Source organism: Anastrepha obliqua, chromosome 4 (genome assembly GCF_027943255.1).
Source record: "Anastrepha obliqua isolate idAnaObli1 chromosome 4, idAnaObli1_1.0, whole genome shotgun sequence".
Classification (NCBI taxonomy): Eukaryota; Metazoa; Arthropoda; class Insecta; order Diptera; family Tephritidae; genus Anastrepha; species Anastrepha obliqua.
The window spans coordinates 50,817,015-50,843,155 of NC_072895.1; the positions used below are offsets into that span (position 1 = coordinate 50,817,015).

At 35.4% G+C, this 26,141-nt stretch overlaps 1 protein-coding gene across 1 annotated transcript; it reads right to left on the reverse strand.

Annotated features, from left to right (window-relative positions):
* LOC129245167 (transcription factor Jra) lies at positions 1-1,749 on the reverse strand. The gene is made up of 3 exons (XM_054883189.1): positions 669-1,749; positions 401-602; positions 1-338 (listed from the first exon to the last, which is right to left on the reverse strand). The coding sequence occupies exons 1-3, from the start codon at positions 1,035-1,037 to the stop codon at positions 1-3; spliced, it is 909 nt and encodes a 302-aa protein (XP_054739164.1). The 5' UTR covers positions 1,038-1,749.
* Between the last annotated feature and the right edge of the window lie 24,392 nt (positions 1,750-26,141).

Genomic DNA, 26,141 nt, shown 5'->3' on the forward strand with positions numbered 1-26,141 from the left:
TTATTTGCCAGACATCATCGGTTGATCCGTTAACATCGAAATTGTGCACCCGGAGTTAATGTGATCCATCACTTGTTCCTTCAGCTGCGCTACATGATCTTTCAAACTTTTAACTACTGAGCCCAGCTCAGAATTTTCGCCCTTAAGAATTTTCACTTTATCTTCCAATTTCGATATGCGTTCGAGCTTACGTTTTCGGCACTTCGATGCTGCCACACGATTGCGTTGTCGCTTACGCTCCAACTTGATTTTCTCTTGCGTTTCCATATCAATAGGACTGAGTGCTGCAGGCGATCCAGGATTTTGTGGCTCATCTTTGATGGCGACTGGGAAGGTTTCTGTAGAAAATAAAGTAACAAAAATTATAATCAATTGCCATGTTTTCAAACATGTTACATACCTAAATTAGTGTAGGTGAAGGTTCCGCCACTTATGCCAGTACCAACAACTGATGCACTGGAGGTACTGGTTGTAGTCGCCGTGGTACCAACATTGACACTACTGTTGTTCGTTATTTGTGCAGCCTGCGATTTCTTGCTTTGATGTAAATTACTCAAGGCCTCTTCGAATCCTTTGACATATGCTTCTTGCTCGGATGTTACCTATAATAGTGACGAATTTTAAAATTACAACTCAATGAAATGAATGATATGAATCCAATTACTTACCGTACTTGTTTTGCTGGGGAATATAATCCCAGGCTGCGGTGTCGGCATAACGTTGCTAAGCAGCATCTTCTCAATATCAGGTGTATTAATAGTTTTCAAATTCTCCAAACTGGGAGAATCGATGTTGAGTGGCGAAGGTGCCACAAGACGTTGCTTCTTTGCCGCCACTTTGTTTAGATCCAACGATACCGGCCGTTTATTTGTATTTGCAGCAGTATTGATGGCACTGGCTGCAGTTGTGTTAGGCGTTTGGAACGTCAAATTAAGGTCGTTCGTTTCCGTTTTGGGTATGATAGGTACCGATGGCGCGGTGCTGCCAATAGACGCAGCTGCGTTTGTAGTTGTTGTTGCGCTGATAGTAGTTTTCATAGTAAAAACCTTAATCCGCGTGCGAAAGCCTTCTATCCGTGAACTGATGACGTCACTAGCAGATATGTATTAATTATGTATGTATGCACGAGTAGATTTACGGTATTTTCAGCTGTTTTGCTTTTTTGTCAATACGAAATATAGTTGGGGCCTTGGAACTGTTGCTGCCGCCACTCGTTGTTGCAGCGCTTGTTGTTTTTACTTTACTTTCGCGATGTACGCGTTGCGCTGCGATTATATCTTGGATGACTCACCAGCACTACCAGTTTGCGGTCGTTGTCTTCCCCGCCCCTCGGTTAATCAATCTCTCCTATTGGAATGTTATCGCTTTGTTGGAAAAACAAGCAAACTGCGCCTTTTTGGTTAGAATTTTTGATTGGTTTTGCACAAAAACTCAAAATAAAATAGTTTCACTTCCTATTCCCAGGCATTTATAATTTATATTTGGCTTTATCGAATTGCCTGTTCTAGTGTTATCACAATGGTTTTTTTACGACGCAAATTCACTTTCTGCACTCAAATAGGCAACTTGCACCACTTTTTATAGTCAATTATTAACTAAAATCACACAAAATCGTTGAAACTTATTATTATGATTTTCTGCAGCCCCAAAAATAAGTTATTAATTTTCTAATACGAATACCCAATTGGTACAAGACGCACAAACACGACAAAACCAATTGGATTGAAGGATTTCACGAAAAAACACATCAAATTCGCAGCAGTCGCGTATTTATACTGACTAGGGTTGCTATTGGTTTATTAAAAAACAGTATTGAAAATAATAGAAATTTAATGGAAAATTGAAACACTTTCTTAAACTAATGCTTTTATAATAATCAGCTATTTTTCATTAGAAAAACTCTATTTATTAAGTCTGCATGTTATTAAGTCTATTAAGTGATAGTGTTTTAATATGATTTTTAAGTTACAACTGTATAACTAAATGCAGCCCTGAAGAAAAATCCTCTAGATTGACAACCGAAATTCCTCAACTTGTCAACTGCGAGAGTCATTTCTTTATTTATTGCGAATACAGTTGCTAGAAAATTGAAAAAGAAATTGAATTTGAATGCAGCTCGCCATGAATATTTTAAAAACTAATACTATTTGACGTGGGAAGTAATTTAGATTATTAAATAATGATCAATTGAAATTTTAACTGTAAAATATTTCCAATTAAATTCAGCATTGACCTTCTCGATAATAACATAGTTATTTTTATAGTCAATTTGTTTGTTTGCTTAAAAAATGAGTGTGATTTTGCACAAATAGATATACGAGTAGTTATATAAAACAGACAATCCAATATATTGTATTTCTATAGCTAGTCACCGTAAACAAAAACCTGCAAGTTTAGCTGACCTCCGCCATTTTATTTTATATTTCTTTGAAAGAAATACTTATAAATTTGATGATTTATACAATGGACGAACTTTTTCAAAATTTTGATGTTTTGAAGCTTGAAGTTCTATTTTTCTGCTGTTGTAGCAGCAGAGAACGTAAATTTACGTTCTCTGGTAGCCGCACAAACATACCCTATAAATGCAGGGGAATGCTGTTGGAGTAACAGAATACAAATCTGAATGAGCTGTCGTGGGAACGTTATTTTATCCGTCGCTCCGGTGGCCTAACCCTAACTAAATACATTTTTTTATAAAAATTAATTAAATATACAATTATAAATATTACTTTTCTAGTTTATGCAAGGATTTCCAATGAGAAATTGGGATGGGCTGTTTCTATGGATTTAGAAGAATTTTACAGACCTGCATTGATTATTTCCATTACTTCAACATATGTATAACATAAAATAATATTTTCCGTTTTTGTTTTTAATCCTACAAATTATACGAAATCTGTATATTATGAAATTAAATTATATTAAATGAAGTATAAAACATTTTTTCATAACAATGAAGGCACATTGCAAAGGTAGCCAGTGGAGAAGCTGATTTATTTTGGCCTCTAAATTGTCAGAGTTTGTTCAAATCGCTCTAAACTGTGAGTATTTGTTCATAAATTTTGACATTCTCGGAACCAAAAGCAAAAACAAAATTCATTGCTCTTGTAGTTTTTGGTTCACTGCTACTATCTGTTTAATGCGCCTTGACAACAACGAAATTTCTTTAAAACAATATTTCAGACATTTAATAAAATATTTTTGCAAAACGTCTACACCATTATATTTTTCAATTAACAAACTATAAATGCAATATGTAATGGAGTATACGTAACCTAAAAAAAAATTCATTATGTCATGTACGCAGCTCATGAAATTTGAATCTACTTATTTTTTTACAAGCCTCAAAAAATGTAGGCCCAGAAAGTCGGTGGTTAATGTATCAGATACGAGTAGGTACGGATGGTAGAGCATTTGAGGAGTTGGGAACTTGAATTTTGTTTTGAGATAAAGAAGTCTATTGAACTGAACCGTTAAAAACGGGAGTTGAGTACACCTTTTATCAAATTAAATTAGTGGTAGATAATTTTCTTCTGGTAGGTGTTTGATTTTCTTGCATTATAACTTATAACTCGCATACGAGTACTTTCATATTCAGCTTCACGATAATCATGTTTTTAATGATACATAAAATAGACAGATAGTTTATGACATTAGTTATTGGCCGGTGTAATGACCGAAATTTCGACGTTTTTTCATGAATATTTTTTTAAAAGAAAAAAAAAATCGATCGTTTTAAAGTTTTTACATATTTTTATTGGTGTTTTGAAGTACATATATAAAAATTTTTTTTTAAAGTTAATTTTATATTAATTTGTTTAAAATTTTTGACGTCAAAGTGGAGTCCATAAAAATAAGATGAGCTGGTTCGGGGAAACACACAGCCTTCCAAAGTCATTTGAAATGAAAAATTCAAAGTGATTATTATTTTGTAGACTTTATTTTAGGTCCCGAACCTAAAATATACATAAAAATAAAAAAACAAAAACAAAATGGCGGACTTGTGAAAAAAGTTCTCAAAATCTAATTTTTTTTCTTCATAAATTTTTTTAAATTAAATATGTGTGTCTAGAATAACGGGTTAAATTTTTAGCCAAATCAGTTGAATAGTTTTGAGTCAGTGATTCCTCGAAATTTCGAAAACATGGTTTTGAGAAAAACGCGTTTAAAGTTTCGACAACAGATTTTTTATAAAAAAATTATACTTACATAATCAGCTATGCCTGGTGCATAGAGCAGTCCTTCCGTTTCCTCAAAGTTGTCATTTTCAGCAGCCTTTAGAGCCCTTCGTAAAGTTCTGGCCTCTTTACAGTTGGCTTCTGCAGTTTTCTCTGCCCTCAAAATCCGTGCATTGTCAACATCGTCAGCGTAGTCCCTGGCTGTTTGTCCTAATGCAACGCCCATTGTCTTCATAACCTTGAGTACAGGTAGAAAACCCTCATTAAAGATGCAAGCGGCGGTGAATTTTTCAAAAATTTAATATCACTGTTGCAAAGTTTACATTTTAACTGCGATTCTAACGCACCAAACACCAAAGCGAAACTGATTAAAACGTATGTACTTGAAACTAGAGTCATGGTTTACTTCAAAACCACTGTTATCTTTCAGTTTTTTGCGCTTGTACTCACAAAATCAGTATCAGCTTCTGCAGTAAATTGATTCCCCTTAAATGATCTCTTTCTTTCACTTTTATTCTTGAGCCAACCTCCACTAAAGCGCTTGTTTCGTATTTCAAAGCAGTGTGTATTCGTCGAGTGCAAAACGTTTACTGATGGACTGCTCGATGGTACAGATCCGTATATTGTACCAAATTCTTATAAATATTTTGTCTATGTAAGTCTAATTTTTTGGTACTATACGTATACCTAGGTATAACGGGGGTATACCTGGGTTATACCTGGGTATACGTATTGTATATCGGATAATAAAAGAGGGGTCGGTCAGAGCAGCTCCTGCTGGTCTGTAATTTTTATAGTATATTTTTAAGATGTTTTTCTTCCAAAAAATGTAAAAAAAAATTCGATTTTTTGAAACCATCACACCGGGCTACTACCATTAATGGAAAATCACCAATCTCAACTTATTTCTACTATTCGAACATTTTTTGCTTCCCACTGACCTTTGAATTAAATTTTCTTCCGAACTGAGAATACTTAGCTTCATTAGGACCCGAATTATGATAAGTTGTTGTATCCGGTTTCTGCATTGGAAGAAGATCAAACCAATCCACGTGACTATTAATTGAATGAAAAAAAAACGAGAAATCAATAGAATTGGAAAAAGTCGTTTTTAAATCAATAAATGTAAAAGTCTAGAATCCTATAAGCTAAAAAAATGGCGCTGTAAAATTCGCTGAGAGCCGAGTAGCGGTCCACGTTTACGCACTCTTCTGTATTCTCTCAACTGTGATATACTCTATATGATACTCTATAATGCGAATAACCAACTATTCGACAGATATTAGCTTTGTTTTAGTGTTGCATAGTGCTTCTCGTTTTCCACCCCGCCTACAAAAAAGGTGTGTTTTATATACATACAAAAAAAAAAAAGAAAAAAAATATGTGCCAAAATATGGTAAACGCTTTAATATGCTAATTATAGATATTATTGTGTGAAACAATGCACCATTCTCGACCATATAACTGACATCAAAAGCACAACAACAAACAATGGATACAGAATTAAACAGCTTCCATGGCTTGTGGATTGAAGGGCAAGTGAGGTTTGTGGTTTTAGTGCACAAAAGTTATGGTCAAGTGCTTCGAGGAAAATGAGAGCAGAAAACTTTAAGATGCATACACTTGTTTGTACAAACATATGAACATATGTATGCTATGTTAGTGAAGTACAATATGTATATGAATGCGAAAGTATGTATGAATGCCTTGATTTGTTTTTAACAGCAAACTTTAAATGCAATCAAGATGATGGTTGTTGCAGAAACCAACAATCAAGAACAGAGTAGTGCCAGTAGACATACAGCCCACGACAAACTATAGCGCCTCAGTATTTTTTATCTATTTTGACTATTTTTCGTTTTTTTTTTTCAAAGTTAATTTTTTTCTTTAAAAGAATAGCTAATTGAGTAACATTAATCATGCAAATCCGATTTTCAAACTTTATTCAAAAATTGGAAACATTCCAAAAATTTTAATTCAATGGCACGATTTTTATGAGAATCTGTTGAACAAGTTTTGGTACGCAGTTTTACTGCTTATTCAATTTTAATATAATAAAGTGTAAGTTTGAGTAAGGGTTACTGAAAACCCCCGTTGAGTTTTTATATTTTTTATAATGATGGTGTTGGGCATACGCAAATGCACTAAATTTTTATTTTATAAGAAGAAAATGCGTAACACCGACAAGAAAAAAATTATTTAAAAATCAATCAGGCTTTTCAGCAATTTAGACTAAAATTTATTAAGCTATAAAACTGCATACCAAATATTTTTCTAGATATTCTAGTTAAAACCATGAAAATTTGTGGAATTTTAATTTTTGTACAAGGTTTGGAAATTGGATTTATATGGTTTTTGTTGGGACATTAAAATAAAAAAATAAACAAAAAAATGTTATCAAAACTGTCCAAAATATTTAGCTGCTATTGTTTTGTCGTGGGGTGTATCTAATATACATACATACGTACTTATGCATACCTGAAGTAGCTTTTATGTCAAATCTTCGCGTTGATCAAACAAACAAAAAATAAATACTTACATACCTATGCACATACCTACATATGTACATATAATGGCATCTACCGCTACTGCTGCAGCTACTGCAATTGTTCTAAATGCTGATCAGTGATGCAGTACAGCACGAGCGGCGAATATTTGACTAGGTGACTTGTGAGGTTGAAGGTTGAATCAACCAACGAACATGAAAAAGAAGCAAGAAGCAGTAAAATATTTATAAAAAGCTTAAGGATTTCCTGCGTTGTTCGTCAAGAACCGCAGATGAATATTTGCATACATATATACGTACATAAATACTTATCCATATACATACATATTTACATCAGTGCTCACAATAAAAGCAGCGCGATAATTTGCAAAGTTCTGACCATTCTTATTTTATGATTTTTTTCTTTTTTAATTTATTTAATAAAAATACAGCTCATACTACAAAAACAAAAAAACCAACTAAACTCAAAGCTTTATTCTGCGTGCAAAATTAAAAAAAAAATACACCAAATTTTCATCATAGTTTCACACGTTTTATTTAGAATTTTTAGAAAAATTCTAGGAATGCATTTTTGTAACCCCTTCATTTTCGTATTATGCTTATTTAAAATAGCTCAATATTTGGGTTGATTTTTGTAAATTTTTCTTTTTATGGAGACCGCAAAAAAATTTTCAAAAATCAAAGCGATTTTTGAGGCAATTTAACTTACACTTTATAATGCCAAAATTCTATAGGCTATAAAACCGCATACGTTGAATTTTTCTAATATTTCTAGTTTCTAATACTAATACTAAAAGTTTTCAAATTTTGAAGAAAATCTTCTTAATTTTTTTTTTAATTTTTTATCTACAAGAGTTGGAAACCTTAAGTTGAATGTTTCTCATTGTAGTATAAATTACAATTGTACATAAAAAAATGGTATAAAAAGTAAATAAATATTCAAAACTTTGTCATAAATATGTTACGCTGCCATTTTTGTGAACACTGGTGTAAATAAGTACATATGTATGTATCTACCAATATTAGTTATCGCCACTGCATCTAGAACCACTTGACCATTTCGGTTGTTGGAAGATTGATATGCATGTAAGCGTCTAACGGTTGGATTGATCTTGTCAGTGTTGCAGTGGTAGAAGTGATGGAAAGATCACGGAGAAAAAATATTTGTTTTTGTTATCGCATAATAATGAGCAGCGGAAAACATAAATCGTTTCGAATAGGAACAAGAGAATTGTTCTTTTTATCAATGAAATTTCTGGTGTAAGAATCGCATATTTAATTTATTGGTTTTTTTTTTTTCTTTTATATTTTATGTTCGCTGCCTCAAATTGCCATTCTAAGCTGTCAAGTGGCACGTCGCTTTGTTGTATAATAACAACGGTTACTTATTAATTGCCATACTTCAGTGCACAGCATAACACTTAAGTACTGCTTTTAATTTTCTTATATGGCACACTCATAAGCATACACACATACATACACACATGCATACACCTATGCATACTGAATTTTTAAAACAATTCCAACAATAGTTTTAGTTTCACACTTGTTGCACAGATAAAAGCAAAGACATGTTGCATTATATAAATACAAACGTACATACAAATAAACATACGTGTGTATTAGAGATGTGACTTGATGGCAGTACCGAGGAGATCGGTACTCTGACGGTAGGACGCTTAGTTCGAGTTAAAGTCGCATACTGACGGGGTTAGACTTTCGATGTTTCCTCCTCTTAAAAAAAAATCCGATCCAACTCATTCCGATGTACATACATACATACATTTTTAAATGACAAATCACATCCAAAGCAAAGCAAACGTTGACTAAATTCATTTACAGCGCTACTTTTATTTTGTAGTACATATTAACCAACGTTTAAGTGGGAACCTGCCAACGTCGCCCTAACTCGTCGGTGCTCTAAAGCATAGTGGATCAAATGAATGCTTTGATCAGCGCCCCAAAACGCTAAGAGCCTGAAAGCATTTACGATACTAATTGGTAGTGTAGGCTCCTTAGCGGGGTTATACGTAAACCTCCGCCGTTCTTTGGGGCTGGCATCCGTGCCAATATAACTCCACATCAAACCAAAAAGGATCTATCCGCATTTGGGTATCAACCCACAACCACCACGGCACTTCCTGAGGGGCGGGCCGTTCTCACAAACAGGTCGGAGAAAACATCAAGCGCTCCTATTTTCTGTGGCACCAGATTTCAGTCTTTGGTCGGACTTCGTAGCCGAAACTACAACCAGTTGAGCTTCCATACAGCTCTGGATTAGCGGTCTTGGTAAAAATATGCCATATCCCACCAAAAAAAAAAACACACACAATCTCCGAGCAACTTACTTGAAAGCACAAAATATCTTCGGACTTCACGCGCATACTGACCTAACATTTAGGCATTCCGATGGGTGGATACTACACTACCCTCATCATACTTTCCAAATGCTTTGAGAGGTACATGTCCCCTAAGCAGGAAGCACGCAAAGTACAGTTGTTAGAAAAAATTTATAAATTTGCAACACACAACTTGGTTTATTCTAGCAACTGTACATGTACCGCTGACCAATTGCAACGCGATGCACTGTGGGATTTTTTACTCTTTTACGATGCCAAAATGAAAAGAAAGAAATTTCTCCGATAATGACTATTTTTTAGTATGAAAATATACTCCAAATGTATTTTACAGTTTTTAAATTATAATTGTAGTATGTTACTTTGGGATACCGTGCAGTAAAAAATCCCTAAAACTTATGTAACTTCATTGCTTTTCTTCTTGCCTCGAGATGATTGGCTAGACTTGATTGGCAAACAGAATCCAAGTAACACTGCTAATTAGTTTGTTAGTTTTGGCGTGATTTAGGTGTTGGATACTCGGCCATATCACTCTGTCTGCGTCCAACTAATCCTGTTGACTATTGTTCAGATCAACCATACATATTTTAATAGGTTATTTAGTACTAGAATTCCAGTTAGAAGTGAGTGGCTTGACAATATACCTGGTCGGAAAAAGTGCTTAGGGTTCTTCACAAATGGCTCAAAGCTGGACTTCGGCGTCTACTGTAAGAAGTCAAAAGTAAACGTTTCGATCCATCTTCTCAATTACTGTAGCGTATTCCATCTGAAATTCTAGCCATCAATGAGGTGGCCGTCTGGTTAGGCAAAAATATGAATTTTGCCAGAATGGGACGTCAGGCACCACTTCATCGGTCAAAGAAAAAGGCATTTATGTTAGTTGCTTTGGTCACAGTAAGTTGCTGAATCCTAGATCGACATGCTGAAAAGAAACTGCAAGAGAGAGGAGAGGAGGAGCCTGTCAGACATCTTCTTTGCCATAGTCCCGCGTGGCATGCCACTAGGTTTAGATACTTTGGCTTATCGCTTGAATGATACTGATGCCTCTAGGAATATAAGTTTCAGCCAGATCAATGGGTTTGCACTTAAAACAAAATGGTTTAATGAGGAGTAGCAGGTAAACTGCGAATGTGGTATCAAAATGGATCGGCAACGGTCTAAGAGAGTTGGTTTAAGACAGACTGCCACTTCCATCTTTTTACCTACCTACCTATTGTAAATTAATATAATGTTTGACCCGTTATTGCGAAAATCGTATATAGCTCCATCGAGTTCTGTGCAGTCTTTACCACCAAAATGACCTTTAGGATGCAGTGTTTAAATTGTTTTTTCCTGCTACATAAAAATGGCGTTAAAATATACTAGTAAAACTTTTGGCTCGGAGCCCGTTCTGCCACTCCCTTCTGCAGCCATCAAAGCCACAGTTAGTAAAAGGGTTACTCTAACCCACAAGCGAGCCTGGCAGGCTGAGAGAGGCTCTGTCCAGCATGCGTAGATGAGGATAAGACGGCGAACCACTTTCTGTGAGTCTGCCCGGCCCTCGCTCGAATCAGGCTTGAGATCTTTGGTACTGATATGTTAAGAAGCGACCACCTTGGTTCCTTGGCATCACAAGATCTTCTCAGATTTCTTTGGTGGTCGAATAGATTTAAAGGTAATTAAAAAGGGTACTCGAGTGCAGTATAATGGAGAGTGCTGTACTTGCTAGTCTATCCCGAGAAAAAAAACCTCCTAACACTATTCATACTGTGCAACATTGTGGAACAGCGCGTTCAAGATTAAAATTCATGAAATAAAAAAAAATAAATGTCAAAATTTGAAAAAATAAAAGAAAATAATAAACTTTTTTTTTTAAATTAAAATTAAAATTTTTATTATAAAATTTGTTTTATCTTTTTTATTTAAAACATTTTTTTTCTAATTTCTTTTTTAATTTTTATTTTTTTACCAAACAGTTTTTATTAATTAAATTTTTTTTATCTAAAATATTCTCTTTTTACATTTTTTGTTTTTAGTTAAAATTTGTTTTTACCAAAACTACTGAGCATGACGAGATATTTTAGCAGTGTCCTTCTCCGTACGCAAAATTTGAAAAGGGGTCTCTAATTCCGCTTATCTCAATCTGTCTTGTGACGTTGTTGCGTTGCCTGCGGGATCCCGATTTCCGGATTTTCCATCTCTTGTATGCTTAATAAATATATGATTGTATATTTTTTATATTTCCGTTGAGAGTCACTTGTATTTAATTTGTCAAGCAATTGTAATATATTTTTGATTAATTTATTACAACAAAAGAAAATACAATACATTTCGATGTTGCTGTATGAAATGAAAGTGCAAAAATTATGAAAGCATTCCGATATGTGTTCAATTTATTGATTGATGGACACAGTGCATGCAAAGGTGCTTAGGGCATATTTGTAAATATTAAGTGCTTTAGAATTAAGTATTAGGTAACTAATGGTAGTTTTTAACCGAAATTCATCTTAGTATATCAGTTTAACCCTGTAATTTTATTTTTGTTTCCATTGCGCAGGTTACTATATTCCTTCAAAAATGTAACGGGAATTGTTCAATAAAACGCAATATTTATTTTGTCGCCTTCGAAAAAGGCTTCATTCGAAGCAATACACATTTGCCAAGGATTAGTCCAGTCATCATAGCACCTTCTAAACGCGTTTGAAGAGATCTGCTTCAGCTCCTTCAGCGAATTCTTCTTAATGGGATCTATCGACTCGAAGCGGCGTCTGCGGAGTGGCAATTTAAGTTTTGAGAAAAGGAAAAAGTCACAGGGAGCTAAATTTGGCGAATATGATGGTTGTTCGATGATATTTGTTGAGTTTTTGGTCAAAAAAGTATTCACAATATGAGTCTTGTGAGACGGTACGTTATTATGGTGCAAGATCCATGAGTTTTCTTTCCACAAATTGGGCCGTTTTCTACGCACATTAGCATAATATTCTTTATTTACTGTAGAACCATTTGGAATGAATTCCGAGTGCACAACACTATTATAATCAAAGAAAACGAGTAGCTTGAATGTCTTTCACTTTTGACCGACTTTGACATGGTTTTTTGGGGTTCGGCTCACGTGGATGGCGCCATTCCGCCGCCTGTTGACTGGTTTGCATGCCAAACTCATATACCTAGGTCTCAGCACCTGTTATGATGCGCTGAATAAACGTTGGGTCCGAAGTCACTTGCTCAATCATGTCTTCAGCCACCTTCTTCCGATGAATTTTTTTAAAGAAATTCAACTCTTTTGGAACGAATCGAGCAGCCACGCGTCTCATGCCCAATTGATGGTGTAAAATGTTGCGAATTGGTTTGTGAGACACGCTAAGGTCACGAGTTACACTGCGCAAACTTAAATAATGTGGTCCTAGCACTATTTCTTTGACTTTATCGACGTTTTCATCCGTTGAAGACGTTAATGGGGCAAATCTTCCACGACTTCTCGGGCATCTGCAAAAGCCTATACCACTCGTAGACCCGTGTTTTTGATAAAGCACACTCGCCAAAGGGTTCTGCAACATTTTCAATGATTCGACATACGAAATCCTGTTCAAAACACACAATTTAAGACAAACTCTTTGTTCGATATTTTTATCCATAGTGAAAATCGCAGAGCACATCTGCGGTTGACTGATATAATTAAATACCAAAAACAAGCTAATTGACAGATCACGCTCAAACTCTGCGACAACATTCAAACTCTGTCAACATTCCAGCAAAAAAAAATTGTGTTACGTGTAACGCGCGCTTTTTAAAGGAACAATTCCCGAAATTTTTTTGACAGAACGTACTTCGCGGAAGGCATTTTAAGATGATTGGGACGATCAAGGAAAAAAAGGTGTTGAAAACTAGAAGAAAAGTATTGCGCGTATTGGTTACCATGGATATTACTTTTGAGATAATAAAGTATATAAATATCAATGAATAATTAACCGCTTTTCGTTTTATTGACAAATTCAGGATACTTTTTTGAAAAAGGTACAAATGTTGTCCATATTATATAACCACATAGGTGGCTATTAAACTTTTAAGGAATGACAGTGTGGTCACCATAAAGTTTAAAATATTCTATGGTAATCGTTTATAAGATTACTTTTTTTTCCTTTCTAGCCATGAGCCGACTAAATCTTTTCGGCTTTTGGCGATAAATACCGTTTCGACTACTTTCGATAGTTTTCGTTAACGAAAGTATCCGGTCTCTAAAAATATACATTGCCTCAAATTGAACTCATATGAAGTGAACACCTGCTTTGTTTTTTTTAGATTTTTGAGTGAAATTCGTAGAAAATTTGCATGGAATCTGTGGTAAGTAATGGACTGATTTTGACATTTACGCCATGGTGTGAAAAATTCAGAAGATGTGGCCAAGATCAGACCGTTAACTGATTGGCTACCTCACATGGACCATGACATATGTTTTTTTTACGAAAAACTAAGATTGTATTGGTGATATATGAAAAAATCGTCCCTGTCTTCGGACATTTCGCTTTGTTGCCGATTGGACGAATGTGTGAATACGTGAGAAATTCCCGGGTTGGATTCGGCAGCCGAGTAGCCAGTAGCGTGGCAGCCGAAATTGCTCTAGGTTAGGCGTGATTCAACCCACCAAATACAAAAAAAAAAAAAAAACATGGAACTTGTACTACTGCTTGTGTTACCACCCAAGGATCTAAACAAAACGCTGTTATCAACCCGATGACGTCAACCAATCACCTGATTCTTTCAAATTCGCTGAGAGCCGGTTAACGGTCTGATCTTGGCCACACCATCTGAATTCTCTTCACCATGCTCCCACCTAGTACAGATATCGCTCATTAAATTTATTTTTTTTTTCATTCCCTCTGATATTTGAAATTCCATTCTTGATTGTACACATACATACCTATGTACATGCACTCTCTCCCTCCTTCACTTCATTAGAGAAAATAGAAGGATCTGTACTTTCCTATTCGTTTAATTTACGTTGATTGAGAATGATGGCCAGCCATGTGTGCTCACTTTCGCCGCAAATGCGACTCCATCACCTCCACTGTGGCATTCTCTGCCAATCACCAAGATCTCATTCATTGCAATAGCATGAGTCAAGATGGGCTAATTGATGTTGCATGTGTGTGTGTGTGCATTTGCGTGCTTTTTTAACTTTTATGTTAATCTATCTTTTGTAAAAAAGGAAGTCATAAATGTTTATCTTTGCTCGTTTTACAATCAGTCGTACAATCGTACAATCAGTAGTAAGTGGATGGTGGCAGTACTTCACCGTGAACTTGTTTCTCTGCAAAAGTAAACATTTTTAATCTTTGTGAAATGGATTTGCTCGCTAGTAGTTTAACTTGAGCTGCATGTGGATAAAAGTACATACATACAAGTATACACAGGTACAAATATCAATAAAATGTTTACTAATGATAATTCGCTATTAAGATTACCGTTCCATTTCAGCTTCGTTCAACACACGAGTCCTTGCTAATTTCTGGATTTGTAGAGTTCATATGTACATACCATAGGTATGTACTTAAATATTGTTCTTTTTTTTACCAATTAAAGCGGTGGCTACACAAAGTTTAAAAGCTAATACAGCGCACGCTCGATAACGTGAACGCTCTAAAGCTTGAACACTCCAAAACGTGAGCAGACATATTTGTGTATTGACTACTCTAAAACGTGAACAAACCCAAAAAGCTCTATAACATAAACCATAAACGTTACAACTACTTGAATGTAGTTTACATTGATCTCAAGTAATTCTGAGATGGATTCCCCTAATTATAAAATAGGCATTTTATTCGTAATTGCATGTAAGGAATAAAATATTTCAGTCGCGGTTTTGGTTTTGCAAAGAGTGTTTCGTCTTATGTTTTCTGGTGAAAATGAGTTCTAAAAAACCCGTATGCTTGACATTAAAACAAAAGGCTAAAATTCTCGGCTTTTTAAAAAAAGGCTCATCTGTGACGATTTTAGCAAAGAAATATAATGTTGCTAAATCAACAATTTGTAACAACACGTATTGTGGGCCTGGAAATAGAAAAACACTGCGTTCTTCAGAGTTGCCCAAAATGGAGAGAGCTCTTTATAGTTGGTTTATCCGAATGCGAAATAAAAACTGGCCAGTAAGTGCTCTAATGTTGAAAGAAAAGGCAAACACACTGCATGCAAAATTTAAAGAAAATGAAGCAAACTTCTTCGCTAGTAATGGATGGCTCCAAGGATTCAAGAAGAGGTACGGTATTCGTCTTTTTAAAATATCAGGCGAAAAACTGTCTTCGCAACCTCAGCTAGTGGATCCGTTTAAAGAAAAACTTAAAGCTAAAATGGCCGAATTGGAGTTGTGCAACGATCAGTTATATATTGCTGATGAGTCGGGGTAATTCTGGAGACTTTTGCCAGAGAAAACGTACGCGTCAAGTTTGGAGAAGAGAGCCCCAGGGGTAAAGTCCGAGAAGCAGCGAATCACGTTTTTATGCTGTTAAAACGCCACTGGATCCCATAAGCTTAAGCTTTTGGTAATTGGAAAGGCGAAGAATCCACGCTGCTTTAAAAACTTTCAGTGTCCCACCGACTATAAGAGCTCGAAATCCGCCGGGATGACGTCGGCTATTTTCAAGTAATGGTTTCATGAGTAATTTGTTCCACAGATGAATATTCCTTTTAAGTTTTGTTCGATTTTTAAGGTTAACTGGTTGTTTTTTAAGGTTACATCGTTTTTAAAGGAGAAAGCCTTTCCAATTAAAGCTCTCCTCCTAATCGACAACACTCCTTCTCACCCAAATGAAGCTGAACTGACAACGGAGAATGGGCAAATTTTGGCAATGTTTATGCCACCAAACGTAACTCATTTAAGCGATGGATCAGAATGCAATAAAAATCACTAATTTGCATTATAGAAATAGCCTTCTAGCTTCAAAAGCAGCGACAAAGTCTGATTTGCTCGAGTCGTTGAAAAAAATTAACTTAAAATCAGCTATAAATCTTTTGGATGCGGCTTGGTTTCATGTTGGTGAAGCAACATTAGCTAAGTGCTGGAACAGTATTTTAAATTTTGCGGTAAACAATGATGATCCCGAATATAATGTTCCGTTGGTGGTTTTAAAAGAAAAATGGGAAGCTGAACTTCGCACCTTGATGAGCAACACCGTCGATCTCCTTAGTAGTTTAAATCCTGAGGCTCGTTCGTGTTCGCAAATATGCTCAAACATATGTATGTGGGTTATTGAAAAAACTTTTTTTATTAAAAATTTCAGATTGAATTCACATTACCAGCCATTCATGAATGGAACGAAGATATCGAGGAGGGAAATGCAGATGACGATCATCAACAAGAGGACGAATCCGATGATAACAGGGTATCAGAACAACTGGAGAAAATTAATCCGACTGAAGCAGTTGAAATTTTCAACAAGGCGTCAATATGGGCTAGTCATGAAGACGTCGATCAAAATGATATGAGTGTGCTAAGACGGTTAAGGGAGAAAGCTGTGCTTCAAGTTTTAGAAAAACAGAAGGTACAATAAAGATGACTGATTTTTTTTAAATAAAACCATCGTACGACTTAATTTTTAATTAATATGTAACGAAAACAAGAATAAAATGTGAATTTAAATGTGAAAAAATATATTTACTTAGTCTTTTTGGGCATTCCAAAACGTGAACACTTTTGTTGACGTGAACTGCCTTGGTTTGAATTAGTTCACGTTATCAAGCGTGCGCTGTAGCTCGATTTTCGTACTGTGGTATTTATGATAATATTTGTATTTTTTTTTTATTAAGTGGTTTGCACCACTTTCCGCTAATGGAGGGACATACAGTTCCCAGCCGCCTTTGAACGGCAGATGGTTTTTTATAAAGAGTTTTTTCATGACAGAAATACGCTCGGAAGTTTGCCTTTGCTTGCCGATGGGCGACCGCTGTTAGAAATAACTTCTATCATTTGGTGTTTCATGCTCGGCTTTTCGAACGTGTGAATTTCCGAATATTAGTCACATATCTACTCATTCGGTTACGGCATCCGCCAACCCTAACTATGCCTTAGTTTTATAAGTGTAATAATTATAAATATTGAAACCCTCGGATTCCTCAGACAATCATTATTTAATTTAAAGTCTACTATTTGTGTTCCATTTCTCCAGATCAAATCAAAAAAATTACATTGATAAATTCAGAAGTTATTCCACTGAAGTGTACGCAGTGATCGACTTTTTAATGATTCAATATTATTCAGTACAATAAACAACAAATTAACTTAGCTAGTTCCATAGGCATCATTTTGATTATCTCAGCTGGCATCTAAGCTATAGTTAGATAGTTTTATTGGGACATAGTGTTTTACAAACCATGATGTAGTCTATTGTGCTTCGCACCCCTTAGGTGAGTGAGTTTTCGTTATTCGAGAGCTGCACATTCGTATTAGTACCCTAGATTTAATTGTGTACTTGATGCTCCTCTAGAAGGAATGATGGATCGTTTTGTACGCCTGTGTACTGTACATACATTCGATCTACCGTCATATGAATTCTGTATTCTTCAGTCGTTGACAATTTCCTAATTTCCTTAATGTGAGCTTTGTATGCTTCGTTGGCTGGGTCATGTCGACAGAATAGATACAAACTCACCGGCTCTGAAAATATTCGATGCGGTACCAGCTGGTGGTAACAGAGAAGGCCTCCTCTGGGTTGGAAAGATCAGGTTGGACTTGGCTTCACTTGGTGTGTCCAACTGGCGCCGGTTAGCATGAGAAAGAAACAACTGACCCGCTTTGCTAAACTCTTCCAAATTTGCATAAGTTGTTTTCGCGCCAATCAAGAAGAAGATCTTTGGTAAACTGGCTGAAGAGCTCTAGTCCAAGGAGCAGATATGACAAATGTGATACTCATGGTTCATGTACCCAGATTACTTAAAAAAAAGAACTTATGATATTATACACTCTCAATTCGTAGCGGTTTTGATTTATGCATTAACGGGTTAAAAGCCGGTATTTGGTGCTTATTGACACCAATTGGAATACCAAAGTGATGAGAAATCGTTCGATAGTTGGTTTCCAATGTCTTCTTCATTTGACAGGTGAGCGATGTCGTTTCAAATGATCGAAGTATTTTGGACAAGGTTTTAAATTTTCCTGAAAATCAATTTATTTGAAAGCTTGAGTTAAATTGAAAAAAAAACAATTTGTTAATTTATTGAATGTTGAAAATTTTGGATGGAGTTTCTTAAAGTTAAATATTCTCGGTTCTGTTTAAAGTTTTTATAATTTTTGTATTTTTTGGGGTGAAATATATATTATATATTTAAAAATTTTTTTCGAAAATAATTTTATGGTTTTTTTTCATTTTGCGAAATTGTTTTTAGTCATTTGTGAAAAATACCCCTCTCAGATCTTTTTCTAATTTTTGTTTTCATTAATAGCTGATGACTCAGTGCGAAATAAAGGGTTTTCCAATAAGAGGTGTTATTATGATATTGAAAGAAAAATGCTATTTTTTAAATAAATGATCGGATGTTTATTTCATTATAAAGAAGAAGGTATGCCGTTAATAGTGGAAAATAACATCAGGCAAATGACCACCACGACCACGCTTACAGGACAAAATCCTTTTCATGAAATTTTCCATAACCGAATTGCAAAGTGGCTGTCTTATGTCCTCGATAGCCTTACGAATTCCCTCTTAGAAGTCTTGAATCGACCCTCGGCTGTTGGCGTAACCTTCTCTTTCACGTGGCCCCAAAGAAAAAAGTCACAAGATCTTAAATCACAAGATCTCGGTGGCCAATTGTGATCATCTGCTCCAGAGATAACACGGTCCGGAAACTTTTCCCGTAAAAGATCAATGGTTTTGGTGCTTGTGTGGCACGTAGTGCCGTCTTGTTGAAAATAAACCTTGTCCAGATCATTACTATCCAATTCCGGCCATAAAAAATCATTAATCATCTCTCTCGTTTAACAGTACCGTAATGCCCGTTACTTTTAACTGGTTCAGTGGACATATTTGAATTTACATAACTTATAAAGTTACTCGAACCACATTATGAAACTTCATGACAACAAAAAGCTAAAATCTGAGGTGGTAATTGCCACAAATGACAAAGAAAAAAATGTCCCAAAAATTGTTTATTAAAAAATTTAATTTTTTTTTTAATTTATTTATTATTTGTCCTAAAAAATAAAATGAAAAACATTAAATCTAAAATTTTATTAAAGTAAAAAACTTTATCACACAAAGAGCCGCTTTTCTTAATTCGTTTGACTACAGAAAGTTTTCTACAAAGCTGGTACAGGTGATCAATACACCACAAGTGATATTCACTGCGTTCATAAATCTTTCATAAAGCTTATTCCCAAAAAATTCCTGACGCTTGGTGCATTCGTCCAAGCTTTTTGTGTGCTATACAATATGAATTATATACATATTTCGCTCTTTATAGAAAAAGTCTTAAGGGGACCAGGTAGTCAAGAAATTTCAAAAAATCGATTTTTTGTTTTTTCGATATTTCGAAAGTATCGTATCTTAAGTATTTGTTTTTTTCCTTGTTCACTCCTCTCGGGAGCATAGGGCCTCGACAAGACTTGTCCTACGTTGGTTTCGTTAATCTATTTGATTTCTGACAGGGTAGGTGATTAGCCTGCCGCTATAACTTATAACTTAATCTTAAGTATCTTAAGAATATACTGTGAAATTTTCATGCGGAAATTCCCAATATTATAGCTTCTATAGCCCATTAACTAGGTAAAGAGCGGTCCGCGCGCTCATCTATTTCAAACTTTAAACTCATTTATCTCGAAACGACATTTTTCGGCCTGGTGTGTCAAAAAAAAAAAAAAAAAACAAAAACTATTCAACCGAATCGTCTGAAATTTTAATATGTTGTTCACAACATCAATGGCTATCGCCCGTACTAGAATCATAATATTATTTCAATTATTTCATATTTTTTAATTAAAAAACTGAAAAATAACCCGATTTTTAGAGTGTCAAATTAAAAACCGCGCCATTTTGTCAAATTTTTATTTTTTATTTTTATTCTAGTACGGGATGTAGCTACAGTCATGCTGATTAATATTTTTTTTTGGTTTTTGTGGTTTAAATAGAAGAGCCAAAATGGACAACACCGTCCAGGTACAATTTTTCGGGAGGGTCAACTTCAGCGTAATTTTTAAAATTATTAAAATTAAAAAAATCGTTTTTTTATTTGTGTATATAAAAGAAGTTAAATAAAAAGCCAAAAAAATTTAAATATTGTTTTTCATTTCTTTATTGTAAAAAAATTCCTGAAAATACCCTAAATTTTCGAGCTCTAGACCGCCGGGACCCCTTACGGAATAAATCCACTAATGAGGCGTGAAAAATTTAATTGTGTTCTTTTTTCAGCTAGGCAATGAAATAAATCAAAATTTATATAATTTTGTTGTTTTAAAGCTATATAAAAGAAAATAGCGGCCATCGTAGCCAAATGGGTTGGTGCGTGATTACCATTTGGAAGTAGCTAGGTTCGAATATCCGGGTATGAAACACCATAGACAGAAAAAGAATTTTCTAATAGCGGTCGCTACTGACGGGCAATAGCCTTAACTTCTTCCAACTTTAATCGAGGCAAATGCTTGATTTTTTATTGCTCTTTTGAGTGAACAGTTTGATAACAGGAAATAGTCGCAGGCAATCTAGTTCGACGAACACGATGGTTGAGTAATGATTGCTTTGGTCAAGATATTTTTATTTTTTCATTTATTTTTAACAAAAGGAAAATGCGGCTATTGAATGAACTGTTCTTTTTGTTTGATCCTGTCCTATGAAGAGACTAATTGTAACCTTTTGCAACCAAACGGGTACGGAGCGAGGTTAGTAATTTTCGAAATTCGAAATTCATATATCTGCGAAACAACATTCCGATTTTACTCACTCGGCTATTTTCAATGCAATAGGTGGGCGGCCGCCGTGGCTGAATGGGTTGGTTCCATTCGGAATTCAGAGAGTGAACGTCGGTTAGAATCTCGGTGAAAGATTAAAAAATTAAGTAAACGGTTTTTCTAATACCGGTCGCCCCTCGGCAGGCAATGGCAAGCCTCCTAGTGTATTTGTGCCATGAAAAAGCTCCTCATAAAAAATATCTGCCGTTCGGAGTCGGCTTGAAACTGTAGGTCCTTCCATTTGTGGAACAACATGAAGACGCACACCACAAATAGCAGGAGGAGCTTGGCCAAATACCCAAAAAGGGTGTACGCGCCAATTATTCATTCATTCTTTCAGGGGATAGAGAACAGTATTGCATATACGTACCACACCTAATATCTATTAAATTTGAAAAATCCACATGCCTGAGATTGAATTCGACCAACACCTTCAGAATTGCAAGAAGTGGTCTACACATTATGCCATTGTCGTCATACGTCGAAAGAGTTGTTATTTACCTTTTTTATTTTCAAATTATGAAGAAGTGTTTCGAAATTTTCGAATTAGTAGCCGTTTGTGCTCCATGCAGACTAGTCCGGATGTATTTATATGCTCGCTTTAGAACCAGTCGCATACTTTTTCGAAGGGTACATACGCAAGGTTTGTCCCAAAATTAAGACGACATTTGGTCTACTATACATGGTTTGTGTGTATCAGAATACAATATTTAAAGTGCATCGTCATCAACAAAGAAGTGCAAAAAAAAAGCTCAGTCGACGTTCTTATTTACAAAAAAAAACCTAAAAACCTAAAAATTCACTTACATGTGCATTAGGGCGGGTCGATTCAAAAATCGCTCATTGCTCTGTGAAAATCGTATTCTAGGGATCAAAATAAGAAACTTTGCCGAAGGAATCATACCTCTAAAACGAATTCTGATGTCCCCCAATTTGGGTCGAACGAAAAATCCCACTTTGACCCATTTAGAGTGCTCCAATCGAGTCCAAATGTATGACCGACCCCCACTAACTTTGGACGGCCGATCCACCCATGCCAGTGGCACACCCCCTGGAACTCCCCTGGGGGGTTACCCATGCAATCATTTCAAAATATCACCATTTTTGGCCTTTACATGAGAAAAGAAACTAAAAAGTTCGACCCAAATTGGGAGACATCAGAATTCGTTTTAGAGGTATGGTTCCTTCGGCAAAGTTTCTAATTTTGATCCCTAGAATATGATTTTCACAGAGCAATGGGCGATTTTTTTGCCTCCCCACAAATCGACCCGGCCTAATGTGCATACATATACTTATGTAGATGACAAGATTTTCCTTAAGCAAACATCTCGATGTTAACACGATCAGTTTTAATCGATTGCACATATACACACACCTACACATGCATATGTATCTTAAAAGTGCGCAATTTTGCATTCCTTTACGGCTCATCGTCCATCACCCATCACCCATCATCCATCGCCCATCGTTCATACAGCTATGCGCAAGTGTCTTCACAAAGGTTGAGTGAGCCACTCAGCCGACAATCGACGAATTCGACAGACAAACTGGCGATCATTGCCCGAGGGTAAACTTTTCTACTGCATTCGCACTCCCTCATCATTCGCATTCGTGTGCCGCTGACTGATTGCCGCTCCAAACGAATGGATATATGGATGGATAGATGGTTGGTTGGCTGGCCTAGTGGTGCTCGCCATGGCTGGTTAATGGTGAGGCGCACGACGCGCACATATACATACGAGTATGTATGTATGTGTATGATATGTAGAATAATTCGAGCCCAAAGTGCTTGCTGATCGTGCAATGGTCGTGTGTTAACGCTGCTGCTCTGTATGGCGCTGCGGTATTTTACTTTACAATTTTCCAGCTGTGATTTTGCGCTTTTCATTCATTCGCCAACGAGCCACCGAAGTGGCATATAGCACACGCGGAAAAGCACTCAACGCGCGCGCTGAATGCTGATCGAATTGCTAACTAAAGTGATGCACTACAAGCAAATATACATCCATACACACACATATACATATGTATATGTATAAATAAATGTGCAGATAGAATGTGCATATATTGTTAATTGAATTAAGGTGAATTAAAATTGCAGGTCGCATTTTGAAGGGAGTGAATGAGTGAACGTGGCGTGGCGCCTAGGATTGTGATTGAGTGCAAAAAGTGGCTGCGCGTGCGCGTGCCAAGTGTAAAAAGTGTAGCGATAATAGTGTTTTTTAATGTATATATTATAGGTATATATATTTTTTTTTTTGAAAAATAAAAAATGATTAAAGAACGATGCATCAATAAATGTGCAACCAAGAATGCAGAAAAAATATTTTGTATTGAACGTAAAATGCTGAATTAGGTTTTTACTTTTGAAATAGTAGCCTCGCTGCTAGTTTTCTCCTCAGTGCTACATGGAAAAAAATAGTAAAATAAAGAAAAACAAAAAACAAATACATACATATGGAAATCGTTACGCTTGAGGGGCGCAACAAGAATATTTTATATGCTTGAAATACAAAATTATTTCCAAAATTAAATTTTTACCCGCTAAATTTGATTTTGGGTTTCTCTTCGGTGTTTTCGTGCCAGTGTACATAGTTTTGTGCAAAAGTATTGAAAGTGAATGTGTTGTCCGAAAATGTAAAATTATTTCATATAATATACCTATGTAATATAATAATATAATAAGTATATACGAGTATATTATATATAATAAGAATATTAGGTGATATCAAGTGCTCAGAGCGCTTCTTCGCTTTATTTCGTTGATGAAACTAATATAGTTAGAATTATCCGATTTATTTGATTTGCATGATTTTATTGACATTTTCGACGATTCGCCGCTGACTAGAGCGTGGCTCATCCTCGATGGGCATTATTGGAACGGAGTCAAGGGAATCACAGTTATGCTAATGCATTCGAAATTACAATATTTAGTGTCTATAAACAGCACTGACTTTTTACGTAGCCTTCTTCAGTTTTGGGGGTACTAAAAAATGTAACGAAGTCTCTCTTTTTTTACTTTCATTTTGGAACGCTTGAATGCTGTGCGGAATCTTGCTTGCTTCCCAAACGGTCGAAAGAAGTTTTTTAAAGAGAAATATATTTATATATATGTATAAGTATATATTAGTTTGGGAAAAAAGAAATCAATTATTTTGGAGTAAAATTTTTGCGCAAATGGCTTTAAATTCTTTTGTGGTCGATCTTTTGCTGCTGGGCGATGCTACGACTGCTAACTTGCCAGTCAACTTCGATTATTTCTGTGAGTTTATTGACTTTTTGGACATGATCGAAATTTTTTTAACATCAAAAATGTCTAAACGGATCGGCGAAACCAAATTTGCTCGTAATTAGTTGTTGCAGTATCGGCATCACCAACACCATTTACAATTTCAGCGGCTTGGCTTCAAAGAAAAACTTTAAAATGTACAACATTTTCTCTTTGTTGACTTCCATTGTTAACACCCTGTAACTCACAACTGAATGGAACAAACAAAAAACAGCAAAATAATATTTTTTGTGTGAAATGTCACCTGTATAACGAGCATAAACTTTAAATTGTTTGATCGATACTTTACGAAATATCGATATCTACAGCCATCTACCGAGAAAATATGGATTTATTTTTCACCAAGCAAATATATAATTTCCTTTAACTCCGGTTGAAGCGTAGGGCCAGCATCTGGTTTCCGTCATCAATTTATTTCGAAATGATGGGGGATTAGCCAAGGATTATTCTTAGCTTCCGTGCTCGCCCTCGACCTTATCGGCTTGGCAGGAATCGCTCACGGAGGCCATTGCACTTACTGATCCTCCTCATCACGACAAGAGGGAAATCATCAGGTCATACTACACTTTTAAGTCGCCGACCTGATGAAATATAATTAATATAACGGGAAATGTGGCTAAATAAAGGCATTTAGAGATACTTCGACTGAAATTTGAAAAAGGCCAGCCAAGAAGCATCGAGTAATTGGTAACTTCGAAAAGTCTCTGGCTAAAAAAGCTTAGGAAAGTAAAAGAATAGATAGTCAAGGAGAAAAAGAGAGCAGTAACAGAAATAAAAATATCGGATAGAATAGAATAGGAAATCTGAAAATATCCTACTGGGAGAACGTATACTACTCATGTCATGACATCGGAACCCAAAATTTGTAACCTTGCTCTAACAAAGTGAGGACACGCATAGAGAGAATGCTCAGTGCTATTCGCTTCCTCTAAGCAAGACAGCCAAATCGGGTCCTCATGGGTTGTGTCCTGTATTAATACCGGCCATCAAGTGAACGTATTCTCTTCCAAGTTTTAGAAGCAAGTTCGACTGTTTTCTGTTCGGGCTTGTCACAAAACACTTTGCAGTTCTGCAGAGTTCTATAACGGACCATTGCTCTTTATGAAAATTGCATACATATTTGCTGATCAAATTCATGATTACTACAGAACTGTTTCCTATTATTGGCTCTGGTCCCTGTGGGGTAGACGTAGAATTTCATAATTTACAAAAATTACAAAAATTACCTCCACAAATTGACAAAAAGAATTTCATAAATTTACAAAAATTACCTCCACAAATTGACAAAAAGAATTTCATAAATTTACAAAATTACATACTGCATCACTAAAGAAGAACGGTACTGTTTTCTGTCGTAACTATAAAATTTATTGCATTTTAAACATCCGCCAAAATATACCAGAAAAATATTAAGATTTGTGTAGGGTAAACCAAAAGTACCTTCAAAATTCTGATTACTTTGATTCCGTTGAATAAGTTTTAAACAATTTTATGCAAATCTTTTAAGCATAACCTTTTCTATTACCCTCGATGATTTCTTAGAACAAATATTTTTAAAAACTAATTTCATTATTAAAAAACTTGACTTTGAAATCGGTGTAGCTCACTTAAATCATACTATTTTTCGAAATATTTTTGCAAAAGTCATAGAATACAATTAATTTGTAATACCTGTAGGAAAAACCTCAACCTTCTTTTATGAGTTCGCTTAATGTATAGTGTAAAAAAATACTACGCCATCAAAGGATTTATTGTAGGAAGTTTTCAGTGCCTGAAATTTGTATAATGCAATTAAGTAAATATTTTCTTTCATTAGGAGGCGTCATACAAATTAAGAAAAACACTTTATAAGTTACTTTTACATTAGAATAAACAATTACTCAACTAAGAGTATTAAATAATT

What these genes read in the sequence shown, in the direction of transcription:
- LOC129245167 (XM_054883189.1), bottom strand. Translation starts at nt 1,037, where the DNA reads ATGAAAACTACTATCAGCGCAACAACAACTACAAACGCAGCTGCGTCT. An exon ending in TCCCCAGCAAAACAAGTACG is followed by an intron (nt 603 to 668) that starts GTAAGTAATTGG and finishes TCACTATTATAG; the next exon opens with GTAACATCCGAGCAAGAAGC. An exon ending in CTTCACCTACACTAATTTAG is followed by an intron (nt 339 to 400) that starts GTATGTAACATG and finishes TATTTTCTACAG; the next exon opens with AAACCTTCCCAGTCGCCATC.